The 27,994-nt window shown below is 42.3% G+C and overlaps 1 protein-coding gene across 2 annotated transcripts in view; it reads right to left on the reverse strand.

Annotated features, from left to right (window-relative positions):
• The window catches only part of ATP7A (ATPase copper transporting alpha), a 143,316-nt gene that overhangs the window by 54,851 nt on the left and 60,471 nt on the right, over window positions 1–27,994 (reverse strand). For both annotated transcript variants that reach the window (XM_041000024.1, XM_041000023.1), the window contains exon 2: window positions 14,479–14,616. In XM_041000024.1, the coding sequence (XP_040855958.1) occupies window positions 14,479–14,604 (126 nt within the window). In that variant the 5' untranslated portion in view covers window positions 14,605–14,616. The remainder of the gene's footprint in view (window positions 1–14,478; window positions 14,617–27,994) is intronic.

A 27,994-nucleotide genomic window follows, 5' to 3' on the forward strand; every position in this document is an offset into this window, starting at 1 on the left:
ATCATCCTTTCTTCCCCCACATCACCCATTGTTAATTCTACTGCAGTGTCTAGGACCCGTACTTGCTGCTCCTTTATTAGTGGCACTATTAAAATCCACACTCAAAACAGACATTCTGTTATCTAAGCCACAAAAATTGCATTATCACTGGCTTGTCAGCTGTACTTTCTACTGCTTTAGCCCATCTTTTATGAACAAAGAACATAAGCAAACTATACATAGGATGTCATATAAAAATAAGTTATGAGGCAGGCATTCCGTGCAGTGGTTAAAATGTTACTTGTGATACTTGCAATCCTATATTAAAGTGCCTGGGTTTATATCTCTGCTCTACTCTTGATTTAGTTTCTGCTCATACACATGCTAGGAGGTACAAGTACTTGGGTGCCTGCCACCTATATCGGATATATGAATAGAGTTCCTGACCCAGCCCAGGCTACTGTGGGCATTTGGAAGGTTAACCAGAGGATAGAAGATCGTTCCTTGTCTCCATCTCTCCTTCTCTTTGTCTCTGCTTAAAAAAACAAAAACAAAAATATTTTTTTAAAAAGATGTCAAATTATCCTACACTGTTGTCATAGTGCAGATGGAAAAGCAATTCCTTATTTAATAACTTTGTAGAATATTGATTTATTTAAAAGGAAAAGTGAGAGAGAGAAACCCTGACTCCATCTGCTAGTTCACTCCCCAAATTGCCAGAGAGGCTGGAGTTGGGTCAGGCCAAAGCCAGGAACTAGGAGCTTTGTCCAGGTGGCAGAGCCCAAGCACTTGGTCCATTTTCCTCTGCTTTTCCAGGTGTGTTATTAGCAGATTGCTGATTGGAAACGGAGCATCGAGGACTCCAACTGGCCTCTGAATGTTGATATCAAAGAGACTTGTCAAATCTAAGGTCTCAAGATGAACGAAATTAGTAGCCCCATATTTTCTTTCTTTTTTTTTTTAAAGATTTATTTTTATTATTTTTTCATTGGAAAGGCGGATATACAGAGAGGAGAGACAGAGAGGAAGATCTTCCGTCCGATGATTCACTCCCCAAGTGAGCGCAACGGGCCGATACTATGCCGATCCAAAGCCAGGAGCCTCTTCCGGGTCTCCCACGCGGGTGCAGGTTCCCAAAGCTTTGGGCCATCCTCGACTGCTTTCCCAGGCCACAGGCAGGGAGCTGGAAGGGAAGCGGGGCTGCCGGGATTAGAACCGGCGCCCATATGGGATCCCGGGCGTGCAAGGTGAGGACCTTTAACCACTTGCGCCACCGCGCCGGGCCCATTTTCTTTCTTTTTTTAAAAAAATTATTTTTATTAGAAAGTCAGATATACAGAGAGGAGGAGACAGAGAGGAAGATCTTCTGTCCGTTGATTCACTCCCCAAGTGGCCGTAATGGCCAGAGCTGAGCTGATCTGAAGCCAAGGAGCTTCTACTGGGTCTCGCACACAGGTGGAGGGTCCCAAGACTTTGGGCCATCCTCGACTGCCTTCCAAGGCCACAAACAGGGAGCTGGATGGGAAGTGGGGCCACTGGAACATGAACCAGCACCCACATGGGATCCCAGCATTTGCAAGGCGAGGACTTCAATCACTAGGTTCTCATGCTGGGCTCACTCCCCCCACCCCCTACCCCCCCACCCCCGCTTTTTTCTTTTAAGAAAAAAAAATATGGTAGCTTCTGGTTATCACATCGAATTTTGGGTGCCAAATCCTTGGGCAGGAAGCCTAAATGACATTTATTTATTCAAAAAAATATTTACTGAGTGCTTACTATGTGCTTGGCAATGTGTTAGCTTCTACACATGTTACTACATGCTCCACGGAGCTGGAAATCACTGGCCGCAGCCCGACTCAGTGTCTGAGCTGCTCTCCTTTCACAAGTGCTCCTTCTCTCAAACCACCTCCCTCACTCCCCCACACCACTGCAAATTTTCAATAACTTGTCTTTTTCTCAGAATATTCATTAGGAACTAATATAGTGATTTTTTGTTGTTGTTTTCAGAGAAGCCATCTTTCCATTACAGTAATAGTTCCCCTGAAAACAAGCCTACGAGCCTACTGATTGTGAACATGACTCATAGGAAGCACTCCCATGAAGGACTATTCACAATACGTTGATGAAGGCAGTAGTGAGGCAGAAGAAAGAAAAATTAACTATATATGCTCTGTAGCCTGAACAGCACTAACAGAATTGCCAAGAGGGCTAACTGCCTGCAGCAAAGATGCACTATTTTTTCATGCTTCTGGTGTTTGATGTATCTTGAAATGTCAGCCATAGCATTCAGGCCCAGTATACTATATCTGAGTATGACTACTGTAGAATTCGTACCCTGAATCAAAGGCTGCTATCTTCTATTCGCAGGTGATAGGAAAGCCAAAAACTTGGACACATCATCCTTACCCCTGCAGGCCTCATTTTCCTAAAAGAAACTGGATAAAATCATCAGTTTTCTCTGAAACTTTGTATAAAGCTAAAGATTTTATGGCTCCCATTTCCTGGACTGTCACTAGTACTTCATGCCTGGGATCAACAACCTTGTAAAAGAAGTCCCAGCAGGCTGCCTTGGCCTTTCAACCATGAGAAGATAGCAAACTAATGCAGTAAGTCGGCTCTCACCATACACTAACTTTGTCAGTGCCCAGATTTTCCATGTCCTAGCCTGCAAAACCATAAGAAATCAATTTCTGCTGTTTATAAGCTACCAAGTTGACAGTGCTTCGTGACTGTAACCTGAAGGGGCTAAGCCAAAGATGATTAGTTCCCTTTAGGAAAGCCAAGAAATGGAATAAATTACCCAAGAAGTCTAGTGAGAAAATGAAAGGCTACTAGCATTCAAACACAAGTGTGTTTAACTCCAAAGTCCAGACTCTGTCCTCCTACAAATGATTAGGCTAGATGACCTCCAATTTCCTTGAAAGAATAATATTTTATGCCTGTTATTTGAGTAATATGTGACTTATAAGTAAAACCACCTGGAAAGCATAAAATAGTTCTAGTGCTTCAACCAAAATTTCATTCTCTTTGTTCCCTAACCCCTAAGTTTCACATCTTGTTCTCATGATAGCTTAAACTTAAAGCAATTTAGAGGAAAAGCCCATTTTTCTGAGTTTTTATTTGGTATCTCTTAAACAAGGCCTAATTTTGAGCTACACCAGACATATTTCCTCAGTTTTAAAAGTCACTTTGAGAAAGTTCCTTGATTTATTGAAATTTCTTTGCATCCACCAGGAACAAATTTATGCGTCATCACAATACATTCAAGTTTGCATGCTACTCAGTCACTCTGGAACTCCACAGGTGGTTTAAAGCCCACTTTCTTACATTTTTCATAAACAACTCAACATAAAGGTAATCAGAGGTATTTCAGAATTTGAAAGGATTCTACTATTCTACACATGCACAGACTGAATTTTTTTTAAATGAAATGTCATCAATTAGTGTGATTTCTGAAATATTTTATCTATCAATCAAAATGTTTTTAAATCAATTAAAAACTATTTATAATACATAATAAGAGTTCCATTTATAAAAGGTATCATCTCAAGACAAATCCCACTAATACTTGTGGAAAAAACATGATAGGTGCAAATAGCATAATGAGAAGTAACAATTTAATTTAATGCTTCAACATATGACAGTGATGCGCATTTGGATTAGCAGTTAGGGCACCTATATCCTTTGTTGTAACAGTGCCTGGGTTGACGTCATAGCTCTGCTCCCAATTCAAGCTTCCTGCTAATGTGCATACTAGGAAATTGCAGATGACAGGTCAAGGAGTTGTGACCCTACCACCCAAGTGGGAAACGGACTGAATTTCTATTTCCCAGCTCCAAATGATGTGAACATCTGGGGAGTTAACCAGAAAATAGAAATCTGTACCACATCACCCACCACTTCCATCTCTGTGCCTCTCAAAGTAATAATAATATAGGATACCAAAAAATTAAAACATCCTAATAGGAAGCCCTTAAAGATCTACTAACATATAAGCTATTTGATCAAGCCAAATAAAACTTATCACTTAAAACTATTTAAAATCAATGTTTTGGGGACAGTACAATGGCTCAATTGACTAATTTTCCAGCTGCAAGTGCCAGCATCCCATGTGGGCACCAGTTCATATCCCAGCTGCTCTACTTCCCATCCAGGTCATTGCTTATGTCCTGGGAAAGAAATGGAGGGATGGCTCAAAGCTTTGGGATCCTGTACCCATGTGGGAGACCTAGAAGTTTCTGGCTCCTGGCTTTGGATCAGCTGAGCTCTGGCCCCTATAGATTTAATGAGTGGACCAGTGGATGGAAGATCTTTCTCCCTGTCTCTCATCTTTGTAAATCTGTCTTTCCAATAAAAGTAAAATAAATCTTAAAAAAATAAAAGGAATATAGAAAACCAGGAAAAATGATTCTTAGAAACTAAGATCAAATCCAAAAAACAAAAGCAAAAATATTTCATAACGAAAACGATACATAGACGCTAGTTTAAGTTGTAACACTGTTTTTCATAAACTAAATTATCTGTAAACTGGGTACTTACTCAGAATTTTTTTATGCACATATTTTCACCTTGGTTTAAAATTATGTAACTAATGTATGATTACTAATCATAAAAATTTTAAAAGGATTTATTTATTTTCATTGGAAAGTCAGATATACAGAGAGGAGAGACAGAGAGGAAGATCTTCTGTCCATTGATTCACTCCCCAAGTGGCCGTAATGGCCAGAGCTGAGCTGATCTGAAGCCAGGAACCAGGAGGTTCTTCTGGGTCTCCCATGCAAGTGCAGGGTCCCAAGGCTTTGGGCCGTCCTTGACTGCTTTCCTAGGCCACAAACAGGGAGCGGGATGGGAAGTGGAACAGCCAGGACAATAATCGGTGCCCATATGGGATCCTAATGTATGAAAAGCAAGGACTTTAGCCATTAGGCTACTGCACCAGGCCCAATCACAAACATTTTAAACACAAATGTATGCAAAGGAAATAGTGAAAGTCCTTCTTCATGTCATTATTCCACTACTAAATTTTTATCTTGGATTTGGTCTTTCTTTTGTCCGTGAAACAGCATTCAAATGCACCTAAGCCTCTTTGAATAGTTGATTCTACATCTCCATGGATGAATGATTATTACCTACTAATTTATAATAATCAAAAGGTTTACATTGTTCTAGTGCAGTGTTGGTAAGACAGCATCAGTTCGAAATACAAGATGTTTGGGATTGGTGCGGTGGCATAGTATGCTAAGCCTCTGCCTGTAGTATCAGTATCAGTATTCCAGATGCATACTGGTTCAAGTCCTTGTTGCACAACTTCAGAACCAGCTCCCTGATTGGAGCCTAAGAAAGCAGCAAAGGCTGGCCTGAGTCCTTGGGCCCATGCACCCATGTGGGAGATCCAGAAGAAGTTCTGGTTCCTGGCTCTAGGCTTCAGATTGCCTCAGCTACAGGCACTATGACCGTTTTGGGTAGTAAACAATCAGATAGGAGAGCCTGCGCAACTCCTCTGGCAGGACACAGTCCCTGCAGGTGAACGCAAGAACCATGATAGGGAGCAGCCCAGACCAGGCCAGGGAACAGTACCCACTGGCATACATTTGGCATCACATCACCTGCTGGCGAACAGTGTGGATCGGGCCAGGTTCAGTCACAGCACATACTAGTACATTATGGCTGTGATGGGAGCCTGCTGGGCTGGGCTACACTGTAACACTCACCATCTGGAACTGGGGGTGGGCCAGACCAGGCCAGGCTATAGCACCCACTGGCAAATACTGAGGAGAAACGGGCCACTCCAGACTGGGCCGCAGCACCCAACCAGTACACATGGGAACCAAGTAGGGAGGAGGTAAAGTCAGTAGGGGGAATGTGGAGGGGGCCCCCCTGCTGGAAGGGGGTTGGGAGCAGATCAGAGTTGGGTTGGGAGCAGATCAGACCAGTCAGGGCTACAATACCTGTGGGCCTCATGTGAGCTAGGTCAGAGAAAAGCCAGGCTTAGTTGACCGTGCAAGTATAAATCAGAATGGGTGAGGGTTGGTTGGGTTTTGCCACAGCATCAGATGGCAGATACTGGCACTGGGGGCTAATTTTGTCAAGTTAAACTGCAGAACCACCTGGAAAGTCCATGATCTTGGAGTGGGCCCAGTAGGGAAATAGTGGACACCTCCATTTGGGGTTATCACTCCCACCAGAGAGCATGAAAACCAGGACAGGGGCAGACCTGGCTGGACAGAACGACACCCTCCAGCATGTGTGTGGGCTGGATAGTGGGCCTGGTTGGGTTGAACTAGGCTAGTCTGCTGTATATACTGGCAAGCATGGGAACCAGGGCAGGGGGCAGGCCTGGTGGGAATTATTATGGGTTGCTCTAACTATGCTGCAGCTCCCACTGGTTTGTGTGAGGGCCGAGTGTGTGCTGAGTAGAATCAGGCTGGACTGCAACATCCATTGGTTCGTGTGGAAGACAGGGCTGGAAACAGAGCTGACCCCGCAACTGCAATTGTCCCAGCATTGATAATGGATTGTGCCGGACCCTGCACTGGCAAGCACACACGAGAATCTGGTCTGAGATCACCTCAGATGAAGTTTCTTTGGAGATCTCCCCAGTCAAACTGCCAGACTCAGAACCCTAACCATGAAGAGAAGTGAAGGTTCCATGGTCTGCCATGGAGTACAAGTGTCAAAGCTGAGCTTCCTCAGAGGCTCAGACAGAGCAGTGGACAGCATAACCAGTTGCACATGGAGAATACAGCAATCTATCGGAACCTGCAGAGGACACCTGGTTCACAACAGAGGATGGAGGACAGAACAAATTAATCAACTACCCCAGCCATGTCATGTGTTGACAGTGAAAATCTGGGCAAACAGAGACTGTAGGATGGACTGTCAGTCAATGGATTCTGCAGCAATTTCATCGCACTTCAAATGGCAAGACTGGCAACAATTCAGAACTGTTGAATTGTTGAAACCACTTGAGCAGGACCCTCAGACCATGTTCCACATCCGGGACTTAGGATGGGTGGGAGGCTGGGTGGGGCTTTTCCCTTTATCTCCCTCTTTACCCCAGATACAGAAAAAATATATAAATAATGTGGAAACAATGGTCTTGCCCACTTTCCTGTAGCCCTTGACCTTTTGTGTGCTAATCAGCTAAGTAAAGATTATCAAAATAATTTTTAAAAAATCAGAGATCAGATAGGCGATAGGAGATAGGATTTCTCTGTAACTCTGCCTTTCTAATAAAAATAAGTAAAACAGTAAAAAAGAAAAATGTTCAATGCACTATTATTTGCATTATAGAACTATTATTTTTCCAATAATAAAAATATTAGTTAACTTTAAAGAAATAAGGAGTGTATTTACTGAACCATTGGGAAAACAGCACAGTTATTAGCATTGAAATGGTCATTTTAAAAAAGATTACTGTGTTTATTTGAAAGTCAGAGTTAGAGAGAGATTGAGAGGGAAAGGCATAAATCTTGCATTACTGACTCATTTTCCAGATGACCACAGCAGTCAGGGCTGAGCCAGGCGGAAACCAGGAGACGGGAGCTGCTTCCAGATTTCCCACACGGGTGGCAGGGACCCATACTTCGTCCATCTTTCACTTATTTTCCCAGGTCATTAGCAGGGACCTGGATGAGAAGTGCAGTGGCTGGGATAAAAACGAGTTCCCACTTAAGGATGTTGGTGTCATCTTAACCCCCTACACCATGAAGCCAGCCAGCCCTGAGGTGGATATCTTTTTTTTTTTTTGAAAGATACTTTATATTAACAAAACAGGCTATAGCTCTTATCTGGGTAGAGGAGAAAAGCCCTCAAAGTGCTAGTATTGAAAATTTCAGGGACAAAGTAATTCTTTTTAACAAGGTATTAACCTTATCCAGTACTTCTATTTAATTAAATTCGTTTCTACATTTCTACTTTGAACAGGCCAAATAATTCAGGGAAGGACCTTCTCATTATCTGTTTATTATATTTTCCCTTTGAACAGACCACTGGAGTGATTCAATTAAACTTCAGGTTAATCCCTTTAAAGTCCACAGTCTTAACATTGGCAGGACAACTAAGAGTAATATAGTCATTTGTGGTATAATTTAAGACACATTTCCCAAAATTAACATTTAGATAATTTTGTATTTAAATGATAAAACTGCAAAGAGAAAAATATTCTATTTATTACAAAACTAGAGACTTAACTATTTATTCTTTCTGAATTCTGTTAATGAAAGCTTAATCTGTTCCACTGTTGAACTTTACAGTAATTTACTATAACAATTACTTCAATCTACACATTTTTGTCTAGAGGAAATAGACAGGTTTTTTAGGCAAAAACCTGTTCTACTAAAGTCTTTTATTTAAAAAGAATTCATTTATTTGTTTGAAAGGCAGAGTTACAAAGAAACAGAGGGGAAAAGAAGAGAAGAGAGAGAGAGAGAGAGAGGGCAAGAGAAAGAATCTTCCACCTATTGCCCATTGGTCGCACCTCAAATGGGTTGTAATAGCCAGAAATGGACCAGGTTGAGCCAGAAGCCAGGAACTTCATCCATGTCTGAAAACACGGATGACAAGGGACCAAGCACTTGAGCCATCTTCCCTTAATCTCCCAGGTGCATTAGCTGTGAGCTGCAACGGATTGGATCAGTCAGGACTTGAATCTGTGCTCACACGGGATGTAAGCATTGGAGCAAGTGTTTTATCCCACTGCAGCACAATGCTGAAACCCTCAAATCTAGTACCAAAATGAACTTGTGATAATCTCAGAAAGTATGATCCAGAAATCTTAAGCCTTCAAATTCTTTTAAAACTGAGCTGGGGCTGTGCAATGGCTCAACTAGCAAATCCTCTGCCTGTAAATGCCAGCATCTCATATGGATGCTAGTTCATGTCCTGACTGCTCCACTTCCCATCCAGCTCCCTGCTCATGCTCCGGGAAAGCAGTGAGGGCAGCCCACGTCATTGGGAGACCTGGAACAGGCTCCTGGTTCCTGGCTTCAGATTGTCTCAGCTCTAGCCATTGTGGCCATTTGGGGAGTGAACCAGTGGATGGAAGATCTTTCTGTCTTTTGTTCCCTCTGTAAACTTGCCTTTCCAATAAAAATAGATAAATCTTTTTTAAAAAGATTAATATTTATATATTATGACATTGAGATTTTGACTAAATTATGTTTGGAGAAGTGCAATTTTCTAGATGGTTTCTACATTGTATATCCTCTGGCCATTTGAGACTTTAAAGAACAGAAAATAATCAGTAAAAAATTATGTACAAAATATTCTGAATATGTAACAGAAATCATAAACAATAAATTTTAAAATAACAAATACAATCAAAACTCAGAGAAATCCCATTTAATGTCTAATACACCTCCACAACACTTTCCTTTCCTACATGTTATGCTGTATTATCCTTTGGTGCTTCTTTTGACAATGGCTTCTCAAAATAATTTTCTACTACAGAACAGAAAGATGTTAGCTTTTCCTCTAGATCAAAATATGTGATTAGTGACAGCTCAGAGAAGCAACTTTCAATATCACAACTGGACATCAGCACATTTTGAGAGCCTTCATCAATTTTTGGGAAACTATCAAATTTCTTTCACATTTGAGATTTTAGATTTCAGGACACTTCAAGTTTCCCTAAAAACTGACAGATCTTGCAGCATTTTTGAATTGATAGCACTCACGTACCAGCTTTATGCTAGAAACTACATCTTCATGTAACAGCATTAAGTGGGTATCGATGGATACCAGGATTGTTGTCAGAAGCTGTTCTTGTATGAACCCCTTAGCAAAAAACTCCACAATACACTGATGTGGCAAAGAGGGGCCCGGAACTCTGGCACGGCTGGTCCGCTTCCAAGCCAGCCCCTAGTTAACGTACCTGAGAAAGCAGAGATGACCCAAGTGCTTGTGCCCTGAATCCACATTGGAGACTCTTAGCAAGTTCCCAGTTCCCAGCTTCAGAGAAACCTAGCTGCCCCCTTTGCAGCCACTTGGAGAGTGACCCAGCAAAAGGCAGACCTTCCTCTCAGTCTCACCCTTTTCCTATAACTCTGTTGTTCAAATACATAGATCTTTAAAAAAAAAAAAAAAACAAAACTTTAAAAAACTAACAACTGGGCCAGCCCGGTAGTCTAGTGGCTAAAGTCCTCGCCTTGAATGCGCCAGGATCCCATATGGACGCCGGTCCTAATCCTGGCTGCTCCACTTCCCATCCAGTTCCGTGACCTAGGAAAGCAGTCGAAGACAGCCCAAAGCCTTAGGACCCTGCACCCACTTGGGAGACCCAGAAAAGTCTCTTGGCTCCTAGCTTCAGACTGGCTCAGCTCCAGCTGTTGTAGCCACATTGTCTGTCCTCCTTTCTGTGTATATGACTTTCCAATAAAAATAAATTAATTAAAAAAAAAAACCTAAGAACCACACATAATCAAGTAGCATACTTAACCCCAAGCTAGTCCTACCTCCCATTTGACTTCCCTTTTTTTAGATCCCTAAAATACTCATAGCCTCTGTAACACCACATAACCCAAAGGGAAGCTCTCATGGAAAAGAGCCAAAATAGAAATGGACCATGGTCTAACAGCTGCAACTGAAATATTTTGCTTCTGAAAACAATGTGCAGAACATACTGAGAATACATTACCAAGACAACTACCAGGGTCTTAGGAGGTCAAGCCAAATGAGAGGCTCTGAAATATAACTTTCATTAACTTCATAATAAATCCTTCTCTGCCTATAAAAGGTTTAACATTTAGTAAAATATGTTTAAAGGAAGGAAACAGGGAGAAAGGTCATTTACACAACTTATAGCATCAGAGATTTTGAAAGGAAGGAAAAGAAGCAAAGCAGGAATAGGCATAAAAAGTGCTGCCTTTTATTTTTATCTAATTATGAACAAGCCCTGGAAAGGAGTAGCCATCACTGGGATCTGTATAAATGACTAATGATAATGCAAAGTGCTTTCACATCATATCCATGCTACCCTCCCTTTATAATTTAATAAAATTTCAATCACATTTGTCTGACCTTAAACAGACCTTATTAAGCAATGATGAATTCTGGGAAGATGCAGTAGAAATAGCAGTCTAACATATGAATGCGGTGCGAAAAGGCTGTTTCTTTTAACATTTATTTATTTTTGCTGGAAAGGCAGATCAGATTTACGGAGAAAAGGAGAAAGATCTTAAATCATCTGGTTCACTCCCCAAACGGCCACAAAAGCCAGAGCTGAGCCAATCCCATTTGAAGCCAGGGGCCAGAAGTTTCCTGGAGTCTCCCACACAGATGCAGGGTCTCAAGGCTTGGGGTTATCCCCTACTGCTTTCCCAGGCCATAAGAGGGAGCTGGATGGGAAGAGATAGAGCAGCCAAGACATGATCTGGATCCCAGTGCTTGCAAGACGAGGATTTAGTCATTGAGTCATCGGCTGTTTTAGGAAACAGAAACAGACTTGTAAATACCAAAGCAAAATCTGTTCCAATAGTTACACATGGGAATGTTAAGGAAAAATATTCACATAAAGTAGCTTTCTAGACAGAGAGCCAAAGGTTTTGGAAAATGGGTTAGTTGTCAGTGTATACTAAGTATCTAAGTCACTCAGAGAGAAATTAGATGAACTAGTTTCTGGATGGCTGAAATAGCTTTACTGCAATTAGCACAGGCATTACTATATAATTAGTAAGATTCAGTCCCCAGCACCAGCCCCACCTTAGATCAAGTGGAAGAAATTTAATTGACTTCATTTGAGGATAAATTCAAATGCTGTCACACTTACGACTCACTGAAATTAACCAACTAATTTGTAAAGCTTTGGACCGCAGATGGCAGGGTTACGTTTGCTAGTCTCTTTCCTAGTCAACACTGCAATATCAGAATCCAATTTTTGCAGTTGATTCGTGAAAAAAATTTTTTTAATGTTTTTATAAACTTACATGTTTTGAGTATAAACTCATTCAGGAAAACCTGCAATATAATAAATAAAATAATTGCATGTAACCTTTCAGCTTCTCAAACTTGGCTGTGTCCCCAAAGCAAATTAAAGGCAACTGTATGCTTGTTGGGAAGTGTGGGAGGGAAGAAGCAATGTGGGAGCCTCTGAGATTGGAGTTAGGCCAAGGGAAAAGTGAGTACAAAAGAAAATCTTACTTTGGAACATAGAAAACTGGAGAATTCATATCTAAGTAGAAGGAGGCATATTACATTATATTCATGAAAGCTTTCCTAGCCACAACTAGCAATGTAAGCCCAGCTGATCAGTCAACAAATGAAAAACACTGCTTTCAACTCTTAAAATAGTAAAATGGATCCAAAGCTTGCTTTGTTCTCTATGGCCAAGGTGAGTATGGAACTCAGATATGGGAAAAATGACTTCAGTTTTGGAAAAGTGGAAGTGTCCACATGTTAGGCCCATACTTCACATGACTCTTGAATTAAGGAAGAGAAACAAAATTCAAGAAGAATCATGTTGGGTCAATTAGCCACTATTTTATAGCAAAAACAAAGCAAAATGAAACTCATATGTTCAAGACATTATAAAAAATCAGAATCACAGGCAAGAATACCACAAAGATAAGGAAAGCAGAAATTCTATACTGAAAAGTCAAAACCATTTTTAAGTCTCTGAATAAGTGAGTAAAAATTAATGTTCAAGTTAAGAACAATTAAAAGGCAGTTTCCATAAGTATATGATCTGGAGACACTGAAAATGTTCCAGTTCCAATGTAATTAGTTAATGATGCGCTTATAAAATATAAAAGCTTCTGATAAAGAGAATCCATCAGATGCCTAATTTTAAAGTTTTGCTAAATCCTATGTCCGTAACCACATCTCCTCTAGGTAGTAAGTCCACAATGCATTTTTTATATGGATCTCAAAGAGTCCCAGGAAAACCACTCTGGGATGCATGCAATCTGATAAAATTAAATTGAGGCATTAACTTCTTACATCAAAGAAAATTATAGAAAACTTCTAGTAAACAGAATCACCACCAACACAAAGTTGATCTAATGATGGCAAAAGCTTTAATAACATACTTAAACAACCAATTCAGATGCCAGCACAATGGTTCAATTAGCTAATCTTCCATTTCCAAGCACCAGTATCCATTATGGGAGCCAGTTGGTGCCCTGACTGCTTCGCTTGGTGTGGCCTGAGAAAGCAGTAAAGAATGGACCAAAGTCTTGGGATCCTGTGTCTGTGTAGAAGACCCAGAAGAAACTCCTGGATCCTGGCTTTGGATCAGCTCAGCTCTGGTCATTTTGTTCATTAGGGGAGTGAACCAACAGATGGAAGATCTTCCTCTCTATCTCTCCTTCTCTCTGTAAATTTGCCTTTTCAATAAAAAAAAAACATATAAATCTTAAAAAAAAACTATCAAAACCACTTAAGCAGTATCCTCAGAACATGCTTCACACCAGGGACCCTGGCATGACATCAGGTGGCTATCCCCGATTCCCGGGGACTGATGTGGTTGGGCTGTTGGGAGTGGTCCTCTCTGCTTCACCCTCCACTTTCTCCAGATACAGGAAGAAAAAAGGAAATTGGAGGCAGTTGTCTCATCCACTTTCTCCTATTCCTCGACCTTCCCCACCGTACTTGATGAAAATATTTTAAGAAGCAAAAAAAAAAAAAAAAAAGGTTGTTGGTCTCTCTCTCTTTTTTTTTAAGAGCTCCCATTTGCTGGTTCACTCCTCTGCCCCACTAAACTGCCTATAAAAGTCAAGGCTGGCCCAGGCTGAAGCCAAGAGCCAAGAATCCAATCTGGGTCTCCCATGTGAGTAGCAGAGACCCAAGGACTTGAGCCATTATCTGCTGCCTCATAGAGCACATATTAGCAAAAAGATAGAATTGGAAACAACCAAGACTCGAATCCAGGTACTCCAACATGGAGTGCCAGCATCCCAAGTACCATCTTGATGGCTGCATCAATCAATGCTTCTACCACCTTAAGATAACCACAGGCACCTTGCAGTCTTCAGAAGAAACTTTTACAGCTTGGACCACCTCTTCAAATATAACTCTTCAAAAACAACTGAGAATGTTGTTGATGGTCAAGAGATATTAAAATAATGATGAATCCTTCCTTGGGCAAAGCTTACAAGGAATTTTCTAGATATTTTCACTTCAACTTTTTAATTGCAAACATAACAATTACCATGCTATAGAAGATCAAGAGGAAAAACACCCAACCCATTCTGAGGAAATGCATTTTAGCTCAGTTTGAGATTAAGATTCATTAAAAAGTACAACTATACAATCATTTACATACTTATAAATCTATAAACATACAACAATAATGCCAATATTCTATGTTCAGAGATTTTTAAACTGAAAAATCTTTTTTTTCTTTTTCAAAGACAGAACAAAATGTAATTAGTTATGGAGTACAATAATCTTTATTGCCAAGTGTGTCTGTGTGGTTGCTTCTATCCTGGTATTAGAAGTGACTTCCTAGCAGAATTCTCGTCAACAACATGTGACTTTACCAACTGCCAAGGTGTGACTTACTTTAATGTGATGTACACCATTCACTTTTCCAATCTGTTGCTCAATGGTCTGAACACAGGAGTTGCATGTCATCCCCTCCACAGAGATGGTAATAGAATTCACATTCATGTTTGAATCCATTTTCATTTCTTCACATTCCTGTTAGGAACAATAAACCCATTTTAATTTCAAGCCACAGAAATCTTTCCTCCATTTTTCTTCCACTAACATTTATATTCTTTTATAGCTGCTTAGGAAAACTCTTTTTTCACCTTCGATTAGGCAAAGGAAAGTTGCTTCTATGTCTTCGCTAACTAAAAACAAAAGTGTGCAGTACTTGAAAGCAGCCTTCACAGAGTGATTCTCTAATTACTAAAAATTCTCCCATACCTAATCTCATTTAATATTGGAAATGTGTGGCTGGCACCACGGTGTAGTAGGCTAAATCTCTGCCTGCAAGCATCAACATCCCACATGAGCACCAGTTCATGTCCCAGGTGCTTCATTTCTGATCCAACTCCCTGCTTATGACCTGAGAAAGCAGCAGAAGATGGCTCAAGTCCTCGGGGCCCCTGCTCCCACATCCTGGTTTCAAATTGGTTCAGCTCCAGACATTGTGGCTATCTAGGGGGTAAACTACCAGATCAAAGATCTCGCTCTCTCTTTCTCTCTAATTCTGCCTTTCAAATAAAAATAAATCTTTAAAGTAACATTAGAAACTGACACAATGAAAAACAATTCAAAAATGTCCAATACACAGGAAACAGTAAGGTCCTACCTACATGCTATGCCAGTCCCTCCCCTCAAATTGGCCTCTCGGACGTCCTCCCTTACCACTCGCCAACCCCTCTCTGTGCCAGTCATGTTGGCTGCCTGGTTCTTCCTCTGCCAGCATGACTTCCATCTTACAGCCTTTATTTTAGCTACTTAGTTGGTCTGGGATTTTCTGCTTGGATAACTTCCTTAGCTCCTTCTAGTTTTTTGTTCAAATCTAATCTTCCTAACGAGACCTATTTAAAATGGCCGCCTACTTCCCTTCCATACTCTGATTTCCCTCACCTCTGCTTTATTTTTTAAGATAATTTACAACTTTCTAACACATAGCATAACTTTCTTACACTTATTACTTTCTCTCCCCCCAAAATCTATCCTTCAAGAGCTGGCAATTAAATCCTTTCCTCCAGGTTATGACCTGGACTTGGTACTTGGTACTAACCTGGTGACTTGGTATTAACAAACAAACCATGCTGGAGCTGACAACATGTGATTTTCAAAACCAAGCCATAAAAGGCATGGCTGGGTGGTGGTGGGGCATCAATCATTCCAGGTTCCTCCTTGTCCTCTCTCATGAATCACTCAATCCTATAAGCAGTCTCATGGGAAGCTTACTGAGGCCTCCAATCAGCAACAAGCAAACACCTGATACATCCACCAATAGGCAGTCACAAAAAACATCAGCAAAACCTGTGCAGGTGACTGCAGCCCCAGCCAATGCACTGTCCACAACACCATGAGAGACTTTGAGCCAGAATCATCCAGTGAAGCCTCTGCAAATTCTGAAGCCAAACTGTGAGATAGTATTTGTTTTGCTAAGACATTAAATGTTGGAGTAATTCATTACAGAAGAAATAATGAACTAACACACTTCCTGTTATCATAAAAATTCAATGAATGCAAGACTCAGTTTTTTCATTGATATTAAGTCGAATCACAAAATCACCATGGTTACATGTCAAATATAATTGAATAAAGGCAATTTCATATAGTTCAACTTAATACACTCCATGGAAATTGTGGCTTCCCTTAGTGTGCTTAACTGAGCATTAGAAATATGGGATGAGGAAAGAATTTTCTCTGCCTTTTATTTTAAGTGGCATAAAACGATTATATTATTGCCCTAATTTTGCTAAGCTCAGAGAAACCTTTCACAGAAACTGCTGCTGAACCATGCCCTCTGCAACTAATAAAGCAAATGATTAATGGACACTTCTAATTCCCTACATGCTTCTGCAGAGCCCTAAACAATGAGATCACCTAGTCTATAGTATTCTGTTAGATCAACCTGAACTCTTACATACAGAGATGTATAATATTGAGATATGATTTGTACGTAATAAAACTTGTAAGGTATACAGTTCAGTGGTTTTGAGTACATTAACAAGGATGTACACATAATGATTTTGTCATTACCCAATTTCTTTTTTAAAACAATTCTTTAATTTGAAAGCCTAAGCCAAACACAAAGTGAAGGGGAAACAGAGAGAGAGAGAGAGAGAGAGAGAGAGAGAGAGATGGCTGCAAGGGCCAGAGCTGGGCCAGTCTGAAACCAGGAGCCAAGAGATTCTTCTGGGTCTACTATGTGGGTGCAGGGTCCCAAGGACTTGAATCCATCTTCTGCTGCTTTCCCAGGTCATTAGCAGGGAGCTGGATGGGAAGTAAAGCAGAACTTGACCCAGTGACCAAATGGGATGGAGGTGCAGCAGGCTATGTCAGGGTACTGTCCTCACAACATTTTTATTACCCAAAAAGAAACATCACGCCCATGAGTAGTTGCTGTTTGCTATTCATTTCCCTTTGCTATCAGTTACTGGAAAACATGAAATCATTTCCTGTCTCTATGGGTTTGCCTGCCTGGTCTGTTCATATAAATTGAATTATTTAATATGTGTCTGGATTCTAACATGTTTTCAAGATACATCAATGTTCAACCTATTGAAACTTAATTTTTACCTTTCTTTTTTTAGTTTAAAGATTTTTAGAAAACAATTATTTATCTTTATTTGAAAAGCAGGGTGATAGAAAGAAACAGAACTTTCAGCTGCAGGTTCCCTCCCCAAATGGCCACAATGGAAAGAGCTGGGTCAGTCCAAAGCCAGGAGCCAGGAGCTTTTCTGGTTCTTCAAAATGGGTGCAGGGGCCTAAAGACTTGGACCATCTTCTGGTGCTTTCCCAGGCCATTAGCAGGATAATAGATTGGAAGTGGGTACAGGCACTTCAAGCAGAGGCTTAACTTCCTATGCCACAGCTACAACCCCATTTCAATGCATTTTGTGAGCAAACTTACAGAAATAACACAAAAGACAGGCATTAAAAGTACACACACAGCACAGTCCCTGCCGCTTGCGGCGGGGGCAGAGACCCAGGCCTTCTCCTGGCCCGGGAGCACCTAAGCCCCCTCGCGGGTGAGTACCCGCGGGGGCTGGCGGGGGGCTGGGGGTGAAATCCTGGCTCTCCCCTGTCCCCGCCAGCCAAAAGCTGGCGGCAGGACAGGCTGGGCGGGTCGAGTCTCAGGACAAGGGGCGGGTTCAAACTCCCATCGAGGTGGCGCTCGGTGGGAGCGCCTCTTCCAGACCAAACCCTGCCGGGGTCTCAGCCACAACCCCCGTCCGTCGCGAGACAGAGGCCCAGGCCTTGGGCAGCCAGTGCACCAAGTGGTGCCAGGCTCTGCCTGCTGGCTGCCCAGCGGCGAGCTCTGGGGTTTTGATGATATGAAATAGGTGCTTTGGGACACCCAAAAGTAAGACCAGCGTTAGTGTAGGTGAGACACTAATTTCTGGTGATTCCCAGGAACCAGGACATGAAACCTTAATGTAAGTGCGGGACTGAGAGATGAATGTTCGGACTAAGCAAACCTTAGTCCACTAGTATGACTGGAACACAGGGTGCAACACAGGACATGCCCAGCTTGGATTTGGCTCCAACTGGTCCACATTAAGCACAGAGTTGAGCCACAGTGTCTAAGGCAGGGGTCATGACAGGTGGATGGGGCTGCGGCAGGGTCTGGATACAGCTGTCCTCTCCCTTGGCACAAATGTGGATTGGGAAAAGATGTACCGGGCCGGGCCAGACACTAACACCTTCTGGTGCTCTGGAGTACCAGGGTAGATGTGGGACGGACTAGGCTAGGTCCCAACCTCAACTGAGCCATATACGAGCTATATGGGGGCATGGACGACCGTGGCTGGGCTGAAACACTCTACAGCAAGAACCAGAACGGGATGATGGCCAGTTAGGAAAGACCACTGTTCCTGCTAGGATAAGAGGCGAACTGGCACATGGACCCACTGATATGCGCGAAACCTGGCACATGGAGGGGTTCTGATGGAGGAGCTCAGGCAACTCCTCTGGCAGGACACAGACCCAGCAGGTCAGCGCAAGGAACATGCAAGGCAACAGCCAAGAGGTCATAGAAAGTGTCCCACTGGCATGCATTTGGCATGGGTCGGGGGCAGACCAGGCTGAATCTGTTCACGTCATCCACTGGTAAATCTGATCGCCAGAACAGAGTGTGGGTCGAACCAGGTCCGGTCGTAACAAAAGCAACACACAAGCTGGAATGCCAAGGTGAGGTAGCCTGAGCCGGATGCAGCCGCAGCACCCAACCAACACACGTGAGAACCAGGAAAGGAGGCGGCAGAGCTGACAGGAGAATAAGGGGAGGTTCCCTAGCTGAACAGCAAATTACACTGAGGAGCGGGAGCTGGGTGGGGGGTAGACTAGACCAGGCAGGGACACAACGCCTGTGCACCTCATGGGGACCAGATTGGGTGAAAACCAGGCTGGGCTGACTATTCCCACTGGTGCAAGCTACAATCAGAGTTGGTGAGGGTTGTTGGGGCTTAGTTGTAGCACCAGCTGGCGGAAGCTGGTACAAAGGGTTAGACACGTTGAGTTGAACCACAGGGCCAAATGGAGAGGGCACAACTGGAATGGGAGCGACCTGGGAGGGAAATAGTGGGCTCCTCCCTCGTGGGTCATCACCTTCCACGGGAGGGCATGGGAACTAGGACAGGGGCTGGGGTGGCTAGACAGACACCCAACAATATCCGTTAGGGACGGTAGGAGGAGATGGTTGGATGGAGGTAGGTGGCAACACCTGTTGGCAAGAACATGAACAGAAGGGTACTTGGGACAGACTGGGCTAGTATGCCATATATACTGGCAAGCCAGGGTAGGAGGTGGGCCTGGTTGAGGTTACTGTGGGCCGCCCCGATTGGGCTGCAACTCCTACTAGTACGTGCGAGGGACAAGTGCGTCTAGGGTGGAACCAGGCGGGACTGCAAGAGGACACGGGTGGAGACAGAACCGGCCCAGCAACTGCAGCCGCCAGCTGACCGGGACGGTGGACTGTGCCGGGCCCTATGCTACTAGAACATGCAGGAATCTGGACTGGGAATACCTCAAAATTTCTTCGAGGATCTTCCCATTCAAGACACCGGACTCGGAGTCCTAACCAGGGAAAGACAGGACAAATCAAGCAACAACCTCAGCCATCTGTTGGCAGCAGAGACTGGGCAAATGGAGAACCTAGAAGGGACTGTGTCAATCAATGAACTCTTCAATGACCATATCATGATTGGGGTGGTGAGACCGGCAACGACCCATGAATGGCGAACTATTGGAACCACTTGATCGAGTATCTCGGAGCGCACCCCACACCCGGGACTTAGGGTGGGCGGGAGACTGGGTGGGGCTTCTTCCTCTATATCCCCCTTTAGACCTTGAACCTTTTTTACCCCAATTAAATTTGTAAGGATTGTCAAAAATAAAAAATAAAAAATAAAAAAAAGTACACACACATAGGAAAACTCAGAAAAGTATAAGGAATGGAAAGAAAGCTATTATACAATAAAAATGGGACAAAACCAAGTATTTATCATCAATAATACATTTACTAAATTTTTAAAAATCTTGGGTCAGTACCATGGCTTTAGTACATTAAGCCTCTGCCTGCAATGCCAGCATTCCATACAGGCACCAGTTCACTTCCCACCTACTCCACTTCCTATCCAGCTTATTGTTTAAGCCCTGTGAAAGCAATGGAAGATGGCTCAAATGCTTGGGACTCTGCAATCACCTGGGACACCCAGAAGAAGCTCCTGGCTCTACATTTCTAATCAGCTCAGCTCTGATCATTGCTGCCATTTGGGGAGGGAGCCAGTGGATGGAACAGCTAGCTTTTTCTCTCTCTCTCTCTCTCTTTTCTCTCTAATCCTTTTGAGTTAATTGTCAAATATGGTTTATGCTAAGGATCTAATGTACATTGATTTACACATGTATGTCCACTTCTGCTACATGATTTTTAAACAGACTGAGATATAATTCCCATACTATATAATTCACATTTAAAGAATAGAATTCAATAATTATTAGCATATTCAGATATGTACAATCACTACCACGACCAATTTTCCTTTTCATCACCTCAAAAAGAAAGCTCATCACCATTAGCCATTACCCACCAGCTCTAAGATTCCCACCTTCGGTCACGGGCAAGAAATAATCTATCTTCTATGTAAACAGATTTCTCCTTCTGGGCATTTCATATGAATAGAATAATATGAGATCTTTGCAACTGACTTCTTTCACTTAACATATTTTCTTTTTTTTTTTTTAAGATTTGCTTATTTTTATTGGAAAGGCAGATATACAGAGGAGGAGAAACAAGAGAGTAAGATCTTCCACCCAATGGTTCACTTCCGAAGCAGCCGCAACAGCTGGAGCTGAGCCAATCTGAAGCCAGGAGCCAGGAGCTCTTCCGAGTCTCCCATGCAGGCGCACGGTCCCAAGGCTCTGGGCCATCCTCAACTTCTTTCCCAGGCCACAAGCAGGTAGCTGGATGTGAAGCGGGGCTGCCAGGATTAGAACTGGCACCCATATGAGATCCTGGTACATGCAAGGCAAGGATTTTAACCACTACGCTGTCTCGCCAGGCCTATTTAGCATATTTTCAGTGTTTATCCATTTGTAGCACACACTTATACATCACTACTGCTTACAGATAATATTCTTTTTTAATTATTATTTGAAATGATGCTGACATAGTTAATCAGCATGGGAAGGATTAGGGAAAAGTGGGTGTGATCATTGTTTCCAGGTTTTCTATTTCTTTTCCTGTACTGGGGTGGGGGGGAGAGGGGAGATAAGGGAAGAAGCCACATCCAGCTTCCTACCCACCCCAGGAACCCAGGGATGGGGAAAGGCCAACTAATATTGACTCAGGGTCCTGATGTGCTGTGCATTCCAAGGGTTCTGCCCAGGTGGTTTCAATAGTTCTGAAATGTTTTTGATCCCGCCAATCTAAGGAAGAGGAAACACTTTCAATGTTCATTCGCTGACATAGTTCACCATAGGGTCTCCAATTGCCCAGATATTTGCTGTCATCTTTGAGCCAGGGTAGATGTCCACTTTATTCTGTTTTCCTTCCTCTGCTATGGTAACAGATGTCCTCTGCAGGCCCCCATGGGCTGCCATATCCTCTATTAATTTGTGCCAGCTGTCCACTACTCCATCTTTTTTATTGAGAAGGACCAGTTCTATGAATATGCCACATTTTGCTTATTGATTTCTTAGCTGATATTTTGATCCCAGTGTTTTTAAAGATTTATTTATTTATGGAAAGTCAGATATACAGAGAGGAGAGACAGAAAAGAAGATCTTCCGTCCGATGATTCACTCCCCAAGTGAGTGCAACGGCCAATGCTATGCCGATCCAAAGCCAGGATCCAGGAACTTCTTCCGGGTTTCCCACATGGGTGCAGGGTTGATCCCAAGGCTTTGGACTGTCCTCCACTGCTTTCCCAGGCCACAGGCAGGGAGCTGGATGGGAAGTGAAGCTGCCGGGATTAGAACCGGCACCCATATGGAATCCCAGCATGTTCAAGGCAAGGACTTTAGCCTCTAGGCCACTGCGCCAGGCCCTTTATTCCAATTTTAAAGCATTTTTTTTTTTATTTATTTATTTAAGAAGGAAGAAAAGGGGAGAGAAAGAAGGAGAGGGAGGGCTTGGCGCAATAGCCTAATGGCTAAAGTCCTCACCTTGCATGTGCCATGATCCCATATGGGCGCCGGTTCTAATCCCAGCAGCCCTGCTTCCCAGCCAGCTCCCTGCCTGTGGACTGGGAAAGCAGTTGAGGTCGGCCCAAAGCCTTAGGACCCTGCACGCATGTGGGAGACCTGGATGAAGCTCCAGGCTCCTGATTTCAGATCAGCACAGCTCCAGATGTTGCAGAAGCTTGGGGAGTGAATAAACAGATTGAAAATCTTCCTCTCTGTCTCTCCTCCTCTCTGTATATCTGACTTTGTCATAAACATAAATCTTAAGAAAAAAAAACAGAGAGAGAGAGAAAAGAAGACAGAAAGGGAGAGAGCTAAAAAAAACCTCCCTCATACAAATATTCACCCCCAAATGTCGTTAAACGCTAGGACCAAGTTGTGCCATGGCCAGGAACCAGGAACTCAATTCAGGTCTCCTACATGGATGGCAAGAAACCAACCTCTTGAACTATCACCAACGTCTCCCAGAGTCTGTTTTAGCAGGAAGCCAGAATCATACCCAGCCAGGTATTAAACCCAGGTATATTCAATATGGGATGCAGCTATCACAACCACTTAAACACTAGGTTAAAAGTTCACTGCTGGTCCCCCATTTTGTGTAGGTTAAGTATAACCTAAAAATAGAATAACATGGCTACAAGCATTGATGTAAAAACCTTTGTTTTCATAGCCCTTGGATAATTCGTAAGACTGGACTATATTTAGTTGAGGAACTGCCAAATTGTTTTACAAAATAGCCACCCCATTTTACAACACTCCTCCCCTCACCTCGGCAATGTAAGGTGCTTCTAATTTCTCCTACTTCTCATCACCACTTGTCTTTTTTTTTTTATTTATTTTAACCATCCTAGTGGGTATAATGGTGTTTCGCTGATAACTGATGATGTCAAACATTGTTTCATGTGCTTATTTGCTACTTAAACATCTTTGAGGAAATACTTATTCCACTGTTTTGCTTATTTTCAATAGCGCTTTCTATGATTTTTGATTTGAGGTTGTAGGAATTCTATCTATATTCATATGTTAATTCCTTATTAGATACGAGCTTTCAAATATTTTCTCCTATGCTGAGATTTCTACTGTCTTGACAGCACAACAGTTTTCATTCTGATGAAATACAATTTCTTTTTTCTCTTGGTGGTTCTATTCATTCTTAAATTATAAAAATCTCAGAAAAGCTGAGACAGAAGCTCATCCCTAAGTCCACATTTCTTTGTCTTAATTTTAAATAACACAAGTGCTGGAAAAATTATAATTTATAAAGTGTGGGGCCCGGTGCAGTGGCCTAGTGGCTAAAGTCCTGCCTTGAACATGCCGGGATCACATGTGTGTACCGGTTCCAATCCCAGCAGCTCCACTTCCCATCCAGCTCCCTGCTTGAGGCCTGGGAAAGCAGTGGAGGATGGCCCAAAGCCTTGGGATCAACCCTGCACCCGTGTGGGAGACCTGGAAGAAACTCCTGGCTCCTGGCTTCAGACTGGCTCAGCTCTGGCTGTTGTGGTCACCTGGGGAGTGAATCAGTGGAAGGAAGATATTCGTCTCTGTCTCTCCTCTCTATAGATCTGCTTTTCAAATAAAAACAAGTAAATCTTTTAAAAATAAATAAATAATCTTTAACACTGATCTTTAACACTTTAACAAAAGTAACTAACACAATATAAATGTTGTGTAAATAGTTGTTACATTGCATGAAGGAATATTGACCAAAAAAAAAAAAATAGTCTGTACATCATTAGAAACACAACTGTCATATGCTTAACTATATTTTCAATCACAGTTGGTTGGTTGAATTCACAATATAGAGAGGGCCAAGTATACAATCTCACTGTGGAGTATTTCCTAAAGCAAAAGGTTGGCTACCTGAGGAACTGAGACAGACAAGAGGCACTTTTAAGGGGTGTGCACTGTGGCTCAACAGGCTAATCATCCACCTGTGGGTACCGGCATCCCATGTGGGTGCCAGTTCAAGTCCTGGCTATTCCACTTCCTATCCAGTTCCCTACTATATAGCCTGGGAAATCAGCAGAGGATGGCTCAAGTGTTTGGGTGTCTGTCCCCACATGAGAGACCAGGAAAAGCGCCTGGTTCCTGGCTTCGAACTGGCTCAGCTCCAACCATTGCAGCCATTTGGAGAGTGAACCAGCAGGTTGAAGATCTTTGTCTCTCCTCCTTCTGTAAATCTGCCTTCCAAATAAAAATAAATCTATTTTTTGAAGGCACTTTTAAACCAAGTAGATAAAAATTTTTTCTGCTTTCAAAATTCACCTGCATTGTTTTTTCAAAACTCTACTTAAATTAAATCTGACACAAATGTCAGAGGAATTCCATGTTACTCACTATTCAATTACATATATAAGATAGTGGAAAAATGTGAAAATTGAATTAAAAGGTACATGTTTGGTGCATAATGTTTGAAAATCACAAATAATTTTTTCATAATATGTATTTCCAACCAGCTGCTTTTGAAAATCCCTGTATATGTGACAGTTTTTACTTAATTTCTGTTGCTAAACCAGGTGAGCATCTAGGCATAATGTTGTTACTCTTCTAAGATAATTACATTACTAATGGTGATTATCATCTGCATTTAAGGAGTGCCTCAAAATGCTTTAATAACTAGAAGCTAATTTTCCCAGTGTTAATTGGATGCCTCTTGTTCTTAGAGTTGCCATTACTAATAGCTACATGCCAGATCTCTCCCTTTAATACTGTAATTTCACAGAAGCCTACATTTTGCCCATACCATAATTGTTTACTAAGTCATTTTGCCAAACGGAATGGATGGTTATAAAAAATGCTCCTCATTTTGTTCCTGTCTTTAAGAAATTTTTAGAACGGGCATAACATATTACAAAATCAGAGCTATATATGTTAATTTCTTGAAAAACTTCATAGAAAATGGAATTAAGGGGCAAGTGGTAAGAATATTGGGCCCGGCACGGTGGCGCAGTGGTTAAGGTCTTCGCCTTGCACGCCCGGGATCCCATATGGGCGCCAGTTCTAATCCCGGCGGCCCCTCTTCCCATGCAGCTCCCCGCCTGTGGCCTGGAAAAGCAGTCGAGGACGGCCCAAAGCCTTGGGACCCTGCACCCACGTGGGAGACCCGGAAGAGGCTCCTGGCTTCAGATCGGCATAGCATCGACTGTTGCACTCACTTGGGGAGTGAATCATCGGATGAAGATCTTCCTCTCTGTCTCTCCTCTCTGTATATCCGCCTTTCCAATAAAAATTAAAAAAATAAATTAAAAAAAATAAATCTTTAAAAAAAAAAAAAAAGAATATGGCACAGCATTTAAGATGCACTTTTGGATACACATACCATGCCAGTGTGTTTGGGTTCAATTTCTGGCTCTGCTCCCAAATTCCGGCTTCCTGCTAACACACAGCCTGGGAAGCAGCAAGTGTTGGCTCCTGTACTTGGATCCTTTCTACCTATGTGGGTGACTCATCTGGAGACGTAGGATACAGGTTTCAGCCTGGCCCAGCCCTGGTTGTTCTGGGCATTTGCACAGTGAACCAGGGAAGAGCTCTCTCTCGCTCTCTCTCTCTCTCTCTAATTCTGTTTGAAATAAAATGAAAGCTTTTTAAATCCTTTTAAAACTTTTTATTTTGTAGTAAAAAATTTTTGAAATACATTCTTCCGCAGATTCCATTTCCTTAGGCTGCGTAATGTCTTCCCTGTACACTCTGTAGGCTATATTTCATGATCATTTTCAAAGGAAAAAGATTCAGCCAATTTTAAAGGAAATAAAGAATAAACATATAGGGATTATGAAAAATTTAAGAGAAAAGCCACTGGGGCCAGGCTTTCTGGTTTAATAGGCTAATCTTCCATTGACATCCCACATGGGCACCAGTTCTAGTCCTGGCTGCTCTACTTTCAGTCCAGCACCCTGCTTATGGACTGGGAAAGCAGTGGAGGATGGCCCAATCCCTGGACCCCTGCACCCACGTCAGGGACCCAGAAAAAGCTCTTGGCTCTGGCTCCTAGCTTTATATCAGCTCAGCTCTCACAGTTACTGCCATTTGGGGGAATGACCCAGCAGATGAAGATCCTACTCTCCGTAACTCTGCTTTTCAAGGAAAAAAATATATATAAAGCCTTGACATTTTATTTTATTTTTTTTAAAGATTTATTTATTTATGGAAAGTCAGATATACAGAGAGGAGGAGAGACAGAGGGGAAGATCTTCCGTCCGATGATTCACTCCCCAAGTGAGTGCAATGGCCAATGCTATGCCGATCCAAAGCCAGGATCCAGGAACTTCTTCTGGGTCTCCCACATGGGTGCAAGGTCCCAAGGCTTTGGGCCGTCCTCCACTGCTTTCCCAGGCCACAGGCAGGGAGCTGGATGGGAAGTGGAGCTGCCGGGATTAGAACCGGCGCCCATATGGGATCCTGGCGCATTCAAGGCAAGGACTTTAGCCGCTAAGCCGCGCTGCCGGGCCCAATCCTTGACATTTTAAAAATATACCTATTTTCTTAAATAAATTGATCTTTATTACAAACAACATTGGACTAGTTGTCTTTAGGGTATCTATATAATATTTCCAAATTAATCTAATTTTTTCTATTTCCTTTTCCTTAAAATCAATAACACCTATCAAAGGAAAACAAAGGGGAGTTGCTTTCGTTATTTTACATAATGCATCCCTTTCTTTTCATGTGTAAGTAAGCCTTTAAAATGAAAATTAATCTTATTACTTAACCTGTTTTCAAAATATGGGTATCTAATTTCTTTCATCAAACAACTGCTATTATATAAATAAAGGACTAAGATTTCATGTGAAACAGCTGGAGTAGGTAGTTGCCAAGTTTAAAACACAGTTGTTCTTTTCAATTATCCCTAAAAGATTAAGAAGTACTAATTAAAATGCATTAGTTAGGTCAGAAAAGGACAGAACATTTAGATTAAGGAAGCTGTGCCTTACTGGCCATTTTAGTGACTTCGTTTCTTGGGTTTTTTTTTTTTTTTTTAAGATTTGTTTTCTTTTTATCAGAAAGTCAGATACAGAGAGGAGGAGAGACAGAGAGAAAGATCTTCCGTTCAATGATTCATTCCCCAACCAGTGCTGTGCTGATCTGAAGCTAGAAGCCAGGAACTTCCTCCTCCAGGTCTCCCACACAGGTGCAGGGTCCCGAGGCTTTGGGCCAACCTCAACTGCTTTCCCAGGCCACAAGCAGGGAGCTGGATGGGAAGTGGGGCTGCTGGGATTAGAACCGACGTCCATATAGGATCCCAGCATGTTCAAGGTGAGGACTTTAGCTGCTAGGCCACCATGCTGGGCCCTTTTGTGACTTCTGTACTAGCCACAGCACTTCCACACATAAGTTCTTCTTAATATAACAGTACAGATACTCAAGAATCGTATAGCACTACATAGTCAACAAAGCTTTCATATAAATGAATCGCACAACAATCCTCCTACATAAATAAAGTAGTAGCTTCCTTTTATAATTAAGTAAACTAAAGCTCCGACTTACCCACACTCACACAGACAATGCAGCCTCAAGTATAGGGCTGAGAACAGCCTCAAAAAGATGAATCAGATAGGGCAATGTTTGGAAATGACATAAAGTAAGACCTGCCAAAACTGGGGTTAATGTGGAGAGAAAGCTTGGAAAACAATGGCACTGTGTAAGAAGCACACACAGACACTTGTTCCCAGAAACGTGATAAACGTGCCTCAGGTCTCTGCAT

Source organism: Ochotona curzoniae, unplaced genomic scaffold (assembly GCF_017591425.1).
Source record: "Ochotona curzoniae isolate NIBS_2020 unplaced genomic scaffold, NIBS_Ocur_1.0 scaffold_1852, whole genome shotgun sequence".
In the NCBI taxonomy this organism is placed as follows: domain Eukaryota; kingdom Metazoa; phylum Chordata; class Mammalia; order Lagomorpha; family Ochotonidae; genus Ochotona; species Ochotona curzoniae.